The sequence below is a fragment of the Neovison vison genome, chromosome 7 (assembly GCF_020171115.1).
Source record: "Neovison vison isolate M4711 chromosome 7, ASM_NN_V1, whole genome shotgun sequence".
NCBI classification, from domain to species: domain Eukaryota; kingdom Metazoa; phylum Chordata; class Mammalia; order Carnivora; family Mustelidae; genus Neogale; species Neogale vison.
The window spans coordinates 25,911,103-25,926,062 of NC_058097.1; the positions used below are offsets into that span (position 1 = coordinate 25,911,103).

The 14,960-nt window shown below is 46.6% G+C and overlaps 2 protein-coding genes and 1 long non-coding RNA gene across 5 annotated transcripts in view; 1 reads left to right on the forward strand and 2 right to left on the reverse strand.

The window, feature by feature from the left end:
* The first annotated feature begins 2,157 nt into the window (after nt 1-2,157).
* PRSS54 (serine protease 54) lies at nt 2,158-14,174 on the forward strand. The gene is given in 6 exon segments (XM_044256048.1): nt 2,158-2,196; nt 2,198-2,246; nt 5,398-5,569; nt 9,020-9,278; nt 9,856-9,987; nt 13,360-14,174. Coding segments are annotated over 6 exon segments (1,221 nt in total). The 5' UTR covers nt 2,158-2,160; the 3' UTR covers nt 13,933-14,174.
* Nucleotides 4,168-5,534, reverse strand: LOC122911401. Its single transcript, XR_006385461.1, has 3 exons — nt 5,505-5,534; nt 4,656-4,714; nt 4,168-4,178 (listed from the first exon to the last, which is right to left on the reverse strand). It is a non-coding gene; the product is annotated as an uncharacterized LOC122911401 (long non-coding RNA).
* A 72-nt stretch (nt 14,175-14,246) lies between the features above and the next one.
* Nucleotides 14,247-14,960, reverse strand: part of CCDC113 (coiled-coil domain containing 113) — a 58,510-nt gene continuing 57,796 nt past the window's right edge. For all 3 annotated transcript variants that reach the window (XM_044256046.1, XM_044256045.1, XM_044256044.1), the window contains one exon: nt 14,247-14,393. In XM_044256046.1, coding sequence (XP_044111981.1) covers nt 14,307-14,393 — 87 coding nt within the window. In that variant the 3' untranslated portion in view covers nt 14,247-14,306. The remainder of the gene's footprint in view (nt 14,394-14,960) is intronic.

Consider the following 14,960-nt stretch of genomic DNA (forward strand, 5'->3'; position numbering starts at 1 on the left):
GGTTTTTAGAAGGGAGGGGTTGGGGAATGGGTGAGCCTGGTGATGGGTGTTAAGGAGGGCACAGATTGCATGGATCACTGGGTGTTCTATGCAAACAATGAATTATGGAACACTACATCAAAAACTAATGATGTACTATATGGTGACTAACATAACATAATTAAAAAGAGAGAGAGAGAGGGAGCAGCTCCTGGCTTTGCCCTAATCACCACTTCTGCCTCAGTCCCCTATCAGGCAGCACAAGATCCAGGCTGAGAAATGCAGACTTGGACACAGCTCACCATCCTGGAGTTGGAGGGATCTGGGTTGGAGTCCTGCCCCAGCCACTCTCCAGATGTGTGGTTGTAGGGAAGTGACTTTTCCACTCTGAGCCACCATGTTCCCATGGGGAAAGCTCACTTAATTCCTTCATCCTGGCGGGGTGATTGTAAATCATGAACAAGAAAATACATGTGAAAGCGTTTGACACCGTGATGAGGAACAGACTTGAAGGGTCAACTTCTGTATCTTCCACTGCCCCAAATCTTTCCCATTCTGCTCTTCTCCAGCAGAAGCCAACCACTGCTCGGTGTTAAAAGTGACAGATTATCATGAGGCATGAAGAACGTCAGGGGGAGTCTTGAGGGGAAGGAGATAGTGACTACCTTCTGAGTCAGACTTTGCTTCTGTCCAGCTGTCTTTCTTTCTATTAGCCATTCACCTACGTGTCTAACAAACATCTTTCGTGCAACTGAGCTGGCAGCCCGGGATTCCGCGGAGTTACGTGTTACCACAATGTTGTCAACACTTCTCTCAGGTTCTGGAATTTGTGCTGAAACCAAAGCTGCTCGTGAGAGCTGGAGTGCAGATCCCATCTGGCCCCGTGGTTTGGCACAGTCAGTCTGGTGGCTTAACTCAGACCTGCAAGCTGAAACACTAAGGGAAACTGAGCCCCAGAAAACCACACTGAGAGTGTTAGAATGCTCGTGGGGGTTGGAAAAACCCAACCCAGCCTAGTTATGGGCTTCTTCCTTCCAATCTGACAAAGTCATGTAGACACAGGGCGGGTGCCTCAGCACCCGCTGAGGACGTAGACAGACCACGGCCACACGAAACGGGCTTTGTGATCCAGCAAAAGGGATGTCTTCTTCTTCTCCAGAGAGCCCTGCCAAGTTTAGGAAACAGGCAGGCTTTTCATCCTGGCTCCTCCTAGGTCTCCGTGTCTAGACGTTTGCTTGGTGACACCATGGTAACGATGATGCCACAATGGAACATTCTTCCCAAGGTGGCAGAAGGAATCCCTCTGTTGAGCTCTGCTGTGTAAGGTCAGAGTGAGTTCATTTCTCCTTAGGCAGTAGCAGTTCACAGAAGACACTGAGAGCCATCCAGACAACAAGAAACATCAGTGTCATGAGTGGAACACGGTGACTGAGAACGGGCACTGGGCATTGTTTGAGGCAAGGGTGGGCACGGTGGTATGGTGAGACGCGCGTGGGCTTTGAACTCAGATGCTAGTTCAAATTCCAGCTCCACCACTTGGCAGTTGTGTGACCTTGGGCAGGCTTCTCAGTGTCTGAATGTCAGTTTCTGGATCTGTAAAATGGGGACAGTAATACTGTCTACCTCACAGCGTTATTATACACATTAGCTGAGGTAAATGTTGGACAGTTGCTATGTAAAATTACAAGCTGTCAGTGGTTAGAAGAAATCCCAGCATTAGTGGAGCCCTCCGAGTGTAGGAGGACGGGCAAACCGGGAGTGGGCTTGCACTTAACCCTGCTTTTTCTTTCAGCAGCATTTTATGGCTACAGAGTTAAGAAAAGGGTCGAGTTCCATGAGTCAAGAAACAACTCTTTTCTGAGCCCCAACTCTCTGGGAAGCCCGGGGACCCTGGCTGGATCGAGGAGAAAACTGACAAGCAAGGGCTGCCTCCTCTCCGTGGGCCACCCTTCCAATCCCAAGACTATCAGCGCTGGGCAGCTGGGCCCGGAGCTCTTCACTGCACGGAACCAAGCAATTGGGACGTGACAGGTCTGGTTTCCCACATCTTGGAAGCTTTGTCAGTGGAAAGGAAAGAGGCAGGGCATCTGACGCTGGGGGTCGGGGGTGGAGGGGAAATCGCCGCTTTGGGGAGGAGAGGAAAAGTCTATGCCTTTGGATGTTGTGTTTTCACAGCTGCCCATGGTGTCCGCTGCAGTTCGCTTTGGGGATGGCAGAGATGCGAGGGATGCTCCTAGTTCTGCTGTACGTCTCGCACTCTTCTGCCAGTGAGTACGCTCCTCACAGTGAGTACACGCCTCGCTGTGGGGACTCGAGCTGCTCGTGTCACAGGGCAGGGGGAATGGGCCAGGGAAAGGCCCGGGATGCCCAGAGAGGGACCCAGGGGGAAGCTGACTCACAGGGCTCTGCTTGGATATCAGGCATGGAGGCTGGGAATCAGGCAAAGAAAGGGAACTGGGGTGTGGATATAGGCAACTGGCTTCCACAGTCTGATGTCAGAGCTGATCCTCCGGCGAGACTGCCATTACGAAAGTAAGCCTCGGGCTACCGAAAGGCCTGTTCAGAAAGCCCACCCTGCTCTTCCTGGGGCTCATCCCCCAGGCACCATGAGGTAGGGATGTCCTTCCCCCTGCCTGGGTGGGGCCCTGTGGGCAGCTGGTACCCTTGGGAACCACGCCCTCCCTGTGTTTCTACTTCGGTATTATTGTCCCAGTGAAACCTTTTCTCTCTAATCCTAAAGAGTGTATTGCCGAACAGACCCTCAATTGCAGGGCTGGACTCAGGAGCAAGGACGTACCTGGGAGCCTGCTGGGGCCTCAATCTCTCCTTTGACCTCCTGGTTGTCCAGGACTAAGATTCCAGCTAGAAAGGGGCAGGTGGCAAGAGGGGGCACCTGACTCAAGCAAGCTCTGTGGCTCCGGCTGCCACCAGTTGGCTCTGTCCTAACTTCCTGGAGTTCTATGGGAGACCATGACAGAACATGCACTCTCCTCCACCCTACCCCCCACACACCCCAACATCAAGGGTGAGCCCCCTACCTTCCTAGCCTACTCCATTTCCTTTCAGCCCCCAAAGGACCAAGGGATGCCCACAAAACAGAAAGGGCCTCTCCTCCCTCTTAAAAAGCCTCAGGCAAGTGACCCAGGGCAAACATTTCATTTCTGGGTCAGATTTCCTCATTATATCTAAGGGTTTTATAATGTCAAATAAACTAGCCAACTAGAGCTTTCAGAGAGCAATAGTCATCACCCCTCCGTTCTTGCTGGGCTGCGTGAGAGTCATAACCTTGTTCACTAGAGACTACCAGTGTCCCATGAATTGAATAACGCCGAAAACATAGCCACCAATGATCTGACCCATAGCTGGCTAGTGGTGCCCACCGTGTCACACCTGTCACCCAGGGCCACCAATTTAGAAACAAGTACTGAGTACTTGTGGTCTGGGATTCATAAAGAGCAACCAGAGTAGTGGTTTACATTTAAAAAAAAAAAAAAAGGAATCATTCTTTTTTTGGATGCCTTGGGTTTAGCATTATCAGTCATGAGGATAGAATTTGCAAAGCACCATCCCGTATCGTCTCCTCGTGTGATCTTTACAACTCCAAGAGGTGTGTCACCACACATTTCAAAAGAGGAAACTGAGGCCCAGAAAGGCCAAGTGGCTTGTCCCAGGTCTCACGGCATAGGGGCCAACTGTACCTGGCACTCTGCCTCCGGGGCCCTCCCAAAACACTCGTGGCTCTCAACCCTGAATAGGCATTAGAAACTACCTGGGGAGGCTGTATGAAATACCAGTGCGCCAGCCCATAACCAGGGGCCTGGGAAGTGCTGGGCAGCGCAGGACTGCAACGTGCAGCTGAACTGAGAATCCCTGCACTCCACTCTGTGTACCGAGGATGAGACAGACACCTCTAGGTCCAGTAAGGAGGCTGGGCTTGGGGACGCTTGGGACAGGAAGAGTGGCATGGGAGGTAGGACACAGGGCGGGGGGGAGGGAGTCAGCAGTCCACAAGAGCAAAACACCCCACGTGTACGCCCTCCCATAACAGTGCCTGGAAAGTAGGAGGCTTGGCTCACCCAGTCTGGGGCTTTGTGCTTCAAGGGTCCTTCCTGCTCTGTCACAGTTACACTCTCCATGATTCTATGTATATGGACTTTTTTTAAATACAGAGCAATACAGCATCTTGGGTGAAACCAGGCCTGGCAGGAGGAGAATATTATTTAAAACTTTAGGCAACATTTAACTCTCATTTGAAACAGAATCCAGACTCCCCAAGAGACTGCCCAGTGGGAGGCAACTCATTTGAGGGCTTGAGAAGGCAAAGGCCAAGCTTGCCTGAATGGGCCAGGTACAGTCTCCATCTAGTGGGACCCTTTAGCCCCTTGATGACAAGACTTCAGGAAGTGCTTGATACGGCAAAATGCTCTTATTCATTCACCAGATGACTTACTGAGCACTTACTGTGGGCCAGGTGTATCCCTCTAAGGATTCACCGGCAAGCAAAACAGACATGGGGGAGCCACTCACTCATGCCAACTGCTGAGGTAGGGAACAGCAAGGACAAATCTGAGGATAGGAAATGTTGGCTGGAACAGGGACGGGGAGGGGTTGAAGGTGTATGGAGTATGAATTATGGCCCTGTAGCCTATCAGCTGTGTAACTTGGACAGTGCTTACCAGCTCTAGAAACTGATGCTCTCCCCCACAAATGGAGAATGAGAAAGTCCATCTTCATTCTGTTGGAGGAATTATATGAAGTAGTATATATCAGCAGTGTTCAAACATTTTGGTCTTGGGACTCCTTTATATTCTTAAAAATTATTGAGGACCCCCCCAAATTTTGGTTATGATGCTGTATATTCCCATCTTCACCATATTAGAAATTAAAAGCTGGGAAAATTGTAAAACAGAAGAACACACAGGTTCACATGTGCTATTAGCCATCAGAGTGATGAGATCATGTAGCCTCTGGAAAATTCCCCTGTACACTAGTGATAAAATGAGGGTAAGAAAAACAAATACTGTCTTAGTGTTCTTATGAAAACATTTAAATCTTAAAGACCCTGGAAAGGGTCTTGGGTCCCAGAGGTCCCAGACCATGTTGAGAACCACTAATGTATGTAAAAGCTTTCAGATACTGTCTCGAGTGTGCTGCTAAGGGCCCAATGGATGAGAGAGATTATCGGTAGCCTAAGGTTATTTCTAGACTCAAAGATGTCATCAAGCATCTTTTATGGAGAAGAAGACCCACTACGAAAAGAAACAAGGGGGCAGTGGCAGAGTTAGTGGTGACGGAGATGGAGAGCCAGGAGTGCAGAACCAGCAGGAGAGGGGGACCTGAGGTCAAATGCAGTGATGGTGTCCACAGGCCACCGACTCCTTGCCCTAACGGTGAGGTCCCCACACTCCTTCCCCGCAGGTTGTGGCATCCAGAAAGCCAGCGTTATAGAAACTTCCGAGGAGGGTTTGGTCAACGACAAAGAATTCCCGTGGGTGGTGTCGCTGCAGGATTCCCAGTACACCCACCTGGCTTTTGGTAGCATCCTTAGTGAGTTCTGGATCATCAGCATCGCATCCATCTTGCAGAACAGGCCAGTACCCCTGCCTTTGGGACTTACACAGCCCCCCAGGGGTTGGGGGTGGAGGGATCTTTTTCTGTTCAGCTTAGGGAAGCCTGGAGGTGGATTCCTGGTAACAGGACAACAGGGCTTCTTACTGGCTCGGCACTTGCTCGCCAGGACTCTCGGGTTCCTAAAATCACCAGCTGTCAAAGTCATGCTGTCCTCGGGGCGCCTGGGTGGCTCAGTGGGTTGAGCCGCTGCCTTTGGCTCAGGTCATGATCTCAGGGTCCTGGGATCGAGTCCCGCATCAGGCTCTCTGCTCAGCAGGGAGCCTGCTTCCTCCTCTCTCTCTGCCTGCCTCTCTGCCTACTTGTGACCTCTCTCTGTCAAAAAAAAAAAAAAAAAAAAAAGTCATGCTGTCCAATGGGTTGGCTGCCATGGGGACGGCAAGGTGAAATGAAATCCTTCCAGCCTCCAAAGGAAAGATATCCATCCCCATGTTACCACAATCCCAGGCACTGACTCCTGATACTAGAGGTCCTGACTCTAGTCTTGTTAAATGAATTGCTAGGAGCCCGCACCTAAAAATCTTAACCTCAAGCCTTAACAACATGTCTGCCGCAAATGTATGTACATAGAGAAAAGACTTGAAGGAAATGAGCAAACGTTTTAGAAGCACTTATCTCCTAAACGTTGAGAATGCACATGACTTCCATTTCCATCTTTGAATTTCTCTATTCCTCAAATTCTATATAGTAAATATGCATTCTTGTAAACCAGGAAAAAGAAACCTCAAATAGTATTAAAGGAATAATTTTTTTTTTAAAACATCTTACTTTTTGACCCCATGATTTCACTTTTGGGAATCAACATTAAGGAAGTAACTTCAGCCACTGGAAAAGTTTTATGCACAAAGTTCATAGGATGGTTTGTTACACATAAAACACTGGAAATATGATGTCCAATTATCATGGTTAAATTAATTATAGTTACTCTTTCATAGGTATAGCATATAACAAACAGTATATAAATAATATATAATTACATATCTATCTCTCTTTATACTATTTATATGCCTTATAGGTGTATATAAGTGTATATACACATACAAAGTATGGGGAGAGAGATTATAATTACTATAATTGGCTAAATAAGTAATAGTGTAAACTCTTAATGAAATATTGTACAGCTGCTGAATTTTTCACACCTATGATTTATATTATTTGAAAACACATGCATTTTTTAAAATACATGCATTCAAATGAAAATACATATACATAATATAATGTTCAGGAGGAACCAAAGGGTATACAAGGAAAAGCAGCTCCTTCTTTCCCCTGGCCTTCAGAGACTAACTCTTTCCCTTAAGCCATGGCCTGTCATCAGTTTCTTGAATATTCTTCCTTAATTAATGTATTTATGGTTATCTATATATCCATAGGTCTATCTGTATTGATTCTTACATCCATTGACAGAGAAAGAATTTTCCTTCCCCCTGTATTAATCTGCTAGAACTGCCATAAGAAAATGCCACAGACAGGATGGCTTAGACAAGAGAAATTTATCTCTCACCATTTTGGAGGCCGAAGTCCAAGATCAAGTCCAAGATCAGCAGGACTGGTTCCTCTTGAAGATTCTCTTAGGCTTGCAGACCACTGCCTTCTCGCTGTGTCCTCACATGGCCTTTCCTCAGTGCAAGTACTCCTGGTGTCTCTGTTCCCTCTTACAAGGACACCAGTCCTATCAGATTAGGGCCCCATACTTAGGAGCCCACTTGATCTTAATTACCTCCTTAAAGGCCCTCTGTCCAAATACAGTCACCTTTGGGGCTAGGACTTCACCTACAAATTTGGCAGGACACAGTCCAGTCTATAACAACCTCCATACAGTCGGTAGCACACCAACACAGTGTTACGCTCGTAGTCCTTTTCATTCTACCGGGAATGTGGAGCCAACTTTTCTTACCATTACATAGAGAGCGCCCACATTTATCAGCTGCGCAATATCCCAAGAAGGATCTACTATAATTGCACAGTCCTCTATGAATGGAATTTGGGGTTGCCTCCGATCTTTTACTGGTACAAAAATGCTGCAGTAGATATACTTGTACATATGTTATTCCACACACATGCAATGTCCAGGAGTGGAAAGACTCAGCCAAACAGTAGTAGCCGTTGCCAACTAGCCTTCCAGAAAAATTCTGCTTTCCGTGTTGTGTTTTCATTATTGCTATTTCCTATCTGGTCTGTTTCAGTTTTGATTTCTCTTTGCCTTAGAGTTTTATTAAAGACAGAGTTTTTAAATACCCAGGTCGTGGGGTGTTTTGTCTATTTTGTTTTCTGACATTATTGAATTTTGAGTTATACTTCATGGTGAACTGAACTATTTAGGAATTTGTTGGAGTTGTCCTTGTGGTCTACCATATGTGATCCATGTGAATATTTCCCACAGCTAAAATTCAAATTTCATTCTGTCTTTGGTGTACAATTTAATATATAAAACCGGGGGAGGTAATCTCCTTAATCATCCTAGGCTACCAAAGGTAAATGAAAATCTATCACAAACAAGCTTCAGGCTTTTTCTGTTTCCTGAGTGTTCCCTTTGTGAACATTATGTCATGGGCTGCAGATGTTTATAACTATGACATCTTCACTGTAGACTGTAGACTGAATTCTTTCTCATCATTAAGAGCCTCTCTTTGTCTTACTTTGTGCTCTTCTGCTCTGAATTGACGGTCAGAATGAAACTCCTGCTTCTTGCTTTATTTTAGGTTATGTTTTCTGCTTTTGTTGCTTCTTTTCTTTTCACACTATTGCCTTTGTTTTGTTTTGTGTCTCTTCTGACAAATTTGGGAAGTTTGAGTTTTTGTCTTGGTGTTCATTTTAGAGTTATAATTTCATGGAAGATGACTATATCCTCAGTTTCTTACTGGACTGTCCTCTTAGACTCTGCTATAGTTCCTTGGGTGATTCCCAAGAGGAGAAAGGGAAAACACCCAGAATGAATTCCATCATTATTAAAATCGGAATTTCTCTGAAGAGTATTTACAGAGTATATAATATGAAAAGATAAGATGTTTATGTTAAAGTGTTAAGTGCTAAAATCGAGTCAAGATTACATCTTGGTGGTAACAATGACCATGTAGAAAAACAAAAAATAAAACCATGGGAAAAGCATGAAAAAAAGATAATCAGCCACAACTTAATGATTATTTTTGGGTGGTAGGACAAATGATGTTCAGATGGAGGATTCCCAAGATGCTATGGGCTCACAAGGGAGGACACAAGCCTAGGGGTTCAGAAAAGATTTCCTAGGGACTGGGTCCAAAGGGGTCAGTAAAAATTAGCCCAGGAAAAATGAGCTGAATGAGTATTCCAAGCAAAACAAAAACAAAAACAAAAAACCCAGTAAATTTGAAAACAGGGAAGGGTGACTCTTTCATCATGCCTTGGCTTCTCAAGTTTCCCCCTCTCTCTCTAGGAAGGACGTCATCGTTATAGTTGGTATAGCTAAGATGGATGCCAAAGTGATTTCTCATGAAGAGTATCCAGTCAACACCATCATCATCCATGAGGATTTTGATAATGAAACCATGACGAATAACATAGCCCTCCTGAAGACAGACACGGCAATAGAGTTCAGCAGCCTGGTCCAGCCCATCTGCTTCCTCGGCAGAAAGCTGCATGTGTCCCCAGTCTTGCGGAATTGCTGGGTGGCAGGATGGAATCCCACGTCCGCAGTTAATGCCTTCCTTCTCCTAGAGGAGGCTGTGTGTGTGCTAGCGGTGGGGGTGACTTGGATGAACCATTCTGGGGCTTATCCGAATAATTCAGGCTGCTCAAGATTCTGGAGTTGGGCTGGAACCCTCATGTAATAAGTCAAGATTTGCAATGCTTGCCTTATCTGTGACCGTTCTTGCATTTGGTCCTTTTTCTTCTAGTCCTACACCAAAATTAGAAGTACGTAGGCAGGGAACGACCTGAAGTGAGTGCCAAGTTAGGGAGGGGTTAGGGAATCTTATTCCCTGAACTGATTATCCTCTTGGGTAAGCCATCTTTGTTTCCTTGGGACATGAACAAGGAAATGTATTCTCTATAGATGTGGAAGAAGGGTGGAATATGTACATTTTCAGATTCAAGTTCAAAGCAAAGGTAGTTTTCAGAAAAACTCAGACACATGTTCTGATTTCTATAAGGAAAAGGGGTTTATCAGAACATTTTCTACTCATTCGCCTCTGGATATGTGAGTTGTAGTTGATTTGACATAGGCAAATGTCTTCTTGTTAATAATTCCTGGCTCTCTGTTGCATGGTCCAGACAGGAAATCACATGACGATGAGTATCCTGAGGAAAATCTCCGTGAAAGACATCGACCTGTGTCCTTTACACAGAATCAAGAAAACAGGATGTGGCAATCACGTAGAGCAGGAAACCGATGCTGTCTGCTTGGTAAGAACATGACGGAATAAAAGCTAAAGTCTGAGATTAAACAGTGGTCATTTCAAGGAAGCCTTGGGACTCTCCCTTGTTGCACGGTGAACTCCATGGGAACTGGCAGGGACTGGCACCTGGGATTCCTAGCTGTCTCCCAGCGCTTGGCAGACAGCAAATGCTCCATAAAAATCTACTGAACGGCCTAAACAGGCACCATTTTCAGTGTGACATGATTAAGCATGTCTAAGTCATAGATGTTTTCTCACTGGCTGGAAGTTTGGAAGTGTGAGCTCAAACCATGCATGCAGATATACTTGCAGCGTGTCCACAGGGTGGGGTCCTCGTCTTCAGCTTCTATGGAGCCTAGACTCTGATGCTAGGTGCTCATCAGTTACCGAAGTTTTTTTCTTTTTCTTTTTTTTTTTTTTAAAGATTTATTTATTTATTTATTTGACAGACAGAGATCACAAGTAGGCAGAGAGGCAGGCAGAGAGAGAGAGAGGAGGAAGCAGGCTCCCTGCTTGAGCAGAGAGCCCGATGCAGGGCTCGATCCCAGGACCCTGAGATCATGACCTGAGCCGAAGGCAGAGGCTTTAACCCACTGAGCCACCCAGGCGCCCCTCGAAGTTTTTTTCTGTAAGAAGCCCTGCCCTCCATCTGCATGCAGGCTGTATAGATGTGCTTCTGCTGCCTCAGCAAAATGGCTGAAATTCACAAGCCCTTGGCCCAGGCTCCCTCATGTCCACACCCAGAGAAGGTGCAGTTTACAGAGGTCACACAGTTAATAAACGTTAGGGTAAGGATGAAAACATAAGTCTACCAGATTTCCAGGTCCTTTTTCTCCTCTGTAAGGCTGATCATCCACTCAGGATTCCCTGGTGGGGAAATTTATTTTCCAGATGATCTAGGGAAAGTATTTTAGAGAAAGAGGGGGAAATACCTATAGGCAGACAATTCTTTCTAAAAGTAATTTTATTGCAAATGTTTGAAGGACTGCGTTTCATTAGGCAGTAAGTTTGACCTTCCAAAGTTGGTTCAACATTTATTGAGGGCCTACTTTTCAAAAGATTTTATTTACTTATTTATTTTAGGGAGAGAGAGAGAGCAAGAGAAAGAGAATACAAGCCAGGGGTGGGGGAGGGGCAGAGGGAGAAGCAGACTCCCCACTGAGCAAGGAGCCTGACTCAAGGATGGATCCCAAGACTCTGTCTGGGATCTTAACACTTAACCCACTGAGCCACTGTGGTGCTCCGAGTGCCTACTTTGTACTGGACTCTCTACCAGATGGAAGACTAACAACTTTTTAAAGTAGATAATGTGTTACAATACAGTAGAAAATATAGCTATTTATCAAAATCCTGCTATCAGCCATTCCATCAATCCAGCACTTTATTTCATCAAATCTAAGATCCTAAATTGTATAATACACCATTTTTTCTATGGAATATCAAGTGAGAAAATGCTGCCAGTTGAACTCTGATATCAACCAATTAAGAGACACATTTCATTCCAAAGATGCTAATTTTTCAAGAGCATCTTAGATTCATTGGAATATGGTAAGCTGCTCATACTCTAAATGATTACCTCTTTAAATCTATCTGCAAATAGATTGGTTTTTACCTGTTGGTTTTTAACTGGAGCACACCTGCAGTCAGTCCTTTGTTTTTGAACTGTGCTTGCAAATTGGCTCAGACAAACAGTGACTTGTCTATCTAGGATCCTTTCCTCTCAGAAACCTGTTCTAGCATCCAGAGATCCTCAAAGTCATTCAAATATGTAGATGACGGTTCAATAAATCACCTAAATCCAGTATCTGCTTAATGAGTGTCCAGAAACCCAACCCAAAGTGGAATCACTCAGAATTTGCCCTCCCCCATTTCCCCACAACCGTTAGGGCTTTTGTTCACTGTCAAGGTTGAGGATCATGCAAGGAAAGAGCCCCTCTAAGCCGGGGCGGCTCCCCTGGGAGATGCGGTGGGACTGCTCCAGAGGACCCCTGTCCTACTTCTCTGAAGAAAATCTGCTTGGGCTACAGAAGTCTGGTTCCATAGATTATGAGGAAGAGAAAAAGCAGCGTATATTCTACCTCTATAAGACACGGCAACTTGCAAAACCATGCCACAGCCAGGAAGGTCTACCCCACACTCATTCATCAAACCATTTGTCCCAAGTTGTGTTGTTTTTCTTCCTCAAGCTATGAAACCACTGTTTAAAGTAAACTGGGGGTGGGACTGGTGACAGGAGGGGAGACCACGCTATGCTTGGCCCGAGAGCCTCTGTGCCCCAGGGAGACATGAGCAGGTGCAGACAGGAGCCAACTCGACAGTACTACCACTGCCAGCCAGAACTCGGGATGAAATCTCTGCCCTCTGCTCCCTGGCAGCGTGGGACAGCAAGAACAACGTGTGCTTGCCCTGTCCTCCTACGGAGGCAGCCATGCAGATCAAAGGGGCTGGCTAGCCTTTGAATGACAACCCTTGGCCAAGACAACATCTTGGGCCAAGATGAACCACCGAGCTGGAATGGGGGTCAGGTATTCCCTGAAGGGGAACCTCAGGGTGGGGAGGTAAGGTAAATGATACCTAGAAGTTGTCTTGTTGCTATTCCCATATTTCTCAGCTTTTCACAGAAAAGTGATGGCCTTTTCTAGACACTAGGATAATGATAGCTGATTCTTTACTGAGTGCAGACTGTATGCCAGGCATTGTGTTAGGAGTTCTGCCCGTGGTACAAACACTTTAACTCAGAGACCAGTAGGTGACTCACTGGGGTTGTCATGTATGTAAGGGAGGCGTGCCAATCTCCTACATGGCTCCCTTGAAGGGAGATAAGGTCTGTGTGGTGGAGCACTTCATTTGAGAGCATGGTCAGGGCTGAAGAGCAGGGGCCCGGACAGACAGCTGCCCTGGGTGGACAGGCTGTGAACCTCCCTGGCCAGTGCTCCTGGGGGTGTGTGACTCTGACCTCAGCAGGAGTGTGGGATGGAGGGAGCAGCTTAAATGAAGAATGGAAACAAAGCAGAGAGGAGAAGGAAAAATGTAAGCATTCTAGCCAGAAAAGGGGAGGGGGGAGGAGTCAACATTTGAGGAATGAGAAACTAAAAGACAGGGAGGATTTAGTCAAAGGGGCATGAAAATGAAATGGGAACCAGAAAGCTAGAGCCAAACTGCGAAGCCTACAAATAATTTGCATAATAAAAGAAAAAGTTATTGTGTTGGAATTTGTGGTAGTGGCCGCCTAGTTTGGAATTGGTAGCCTATAATTTACCCCATCTCCAGTGAGTACTAGCGTAAAGCGTTTCTAGAACAAATAGTAAATTGCAGAAGGATATATATTTTTTTAAAATAAGTTTTTCTAAGACCTGAAGCCTTCTGTCTTTTGTCACAGGGGGACCCAGGAAACCCAATGATGTGCCAGCTCCAGAAACTGAACATGTGGGTGCTGACAGGAATCTTGTCCCACGGTGGTGAGAAATGCCCCGGCCTATTTCTGTACATCAAGGTGGAAGACTATAGCGACTGGATTATGTCCAAGACTAAGAAAACCAGCCGTCCCCTCTCTTCCTTCCACCACTGGGAGGAATCATTTCCTTTCCCCAGCTACTCATCACATGTCATCATGACGCCGAAAAAACATTCCGGGCTGGGCCAGGGTGAATGGTCCCAAACATACATGCAAGGACATATAAAGGTCACCTCTCACACATTGCCAACATTGCCAACTTTGCCAACATTTCCAGCATTGCCAACAAACAGCTCTAGAAAGAGTCTAGTCATGGGGGAGAAAGGGTTAGGGGAATTAGGCAGGTCTTCTGTTATGGCCGCACAACCCATGTACTATGACTATTACGGGGAGGCTGGGGACAACCGTGGGTCTACTTCAGGTCAGAACAGGTTACATCGGCCCCAAGAAATTATCTTGTTTTTCTCTGTGCTGGTTTTCTTTTGCAACGGTATCTAGTCTAGGAGCTAACCCTCCCAACTGAAGAGTAAGCTCGGGATGCTGAGTGCCCGGCAGCCACCACGCCGTTTTGGTGTCTGTCTTTTTGAGTTGGCACACCCAGGCTGCCACGGACAGGCCCACGGCGCATTCTGGGCTGGCTGGCTCCTCTGCCCCACTCCCGCATGCGGGATGGTCACTTTCCTTTGTGCTTGTGAACTAAATGTGGGCTAACAAGTGTCAAACCATTAGAGTGCCCTGTGGTTCTTTCAGTGTTAACGGCTCCAGAGTCGGGACACCATGCAGCACAGGGAATAGTGAGAGGACCCCTTGACTGGAAAGGAACTGATGACTTTAATGGATCCCGCTGGTCTGCAGCCGTGGCCTCCCTCAGGCTATTTCTCAGAGGGGCAAATTGCCTGCAACTGCTCATTGGTGGTTTTCATTTTATTCCACGCCTTGCGGTAGCCTTTTAAGGACATCTGCAAAAAGGAAAAAGGGGGTGGGGTGGGGAGAAGGTCATTTGGGGAAAAGCAATTGTGATTTTTTCCAGAACACAACCCGCATCTAGCCCTGCAAGGCTGCAGGGGGTATGTGTGGGCAATTCGAGGCTGCAAGACTCTTCCAAGAGTTTGTTTCTGTCGGTGAAGGGAGAGGCTGCAGGTTCCTGTGGGGCTGCTTCTTGGCTCCAAATCTGATGGGCCCAAGTTTGGATCCTAATTCACTCCCTGCCACCAAGTGGCCATGGGAAGGGCAAGAGAAAGTCCTGGGAGAAAAGGAGCCTGGGTCTAGACAGGAAAAAGCCAGGCTTCCAAAGTGACCTGTCTGGGTTTCTGAGCTACTCTGCTGATGTCTCCAGTGTCCTCCGTATGCAACCTGGCCTGTGGCAGACCTGGTGCCTTCCCTTCCTTTTTTCTGACCATTTGCACCTTCCTCATTTTCTCTTCCATGCTCACAAGGGGCTAGGGTGCTCTAGCACACAGTACCATATGGAAAGGCTGTGGGGTTACTAAGGATGAAAGACCCATGGCAACTATGTAAATGCATGG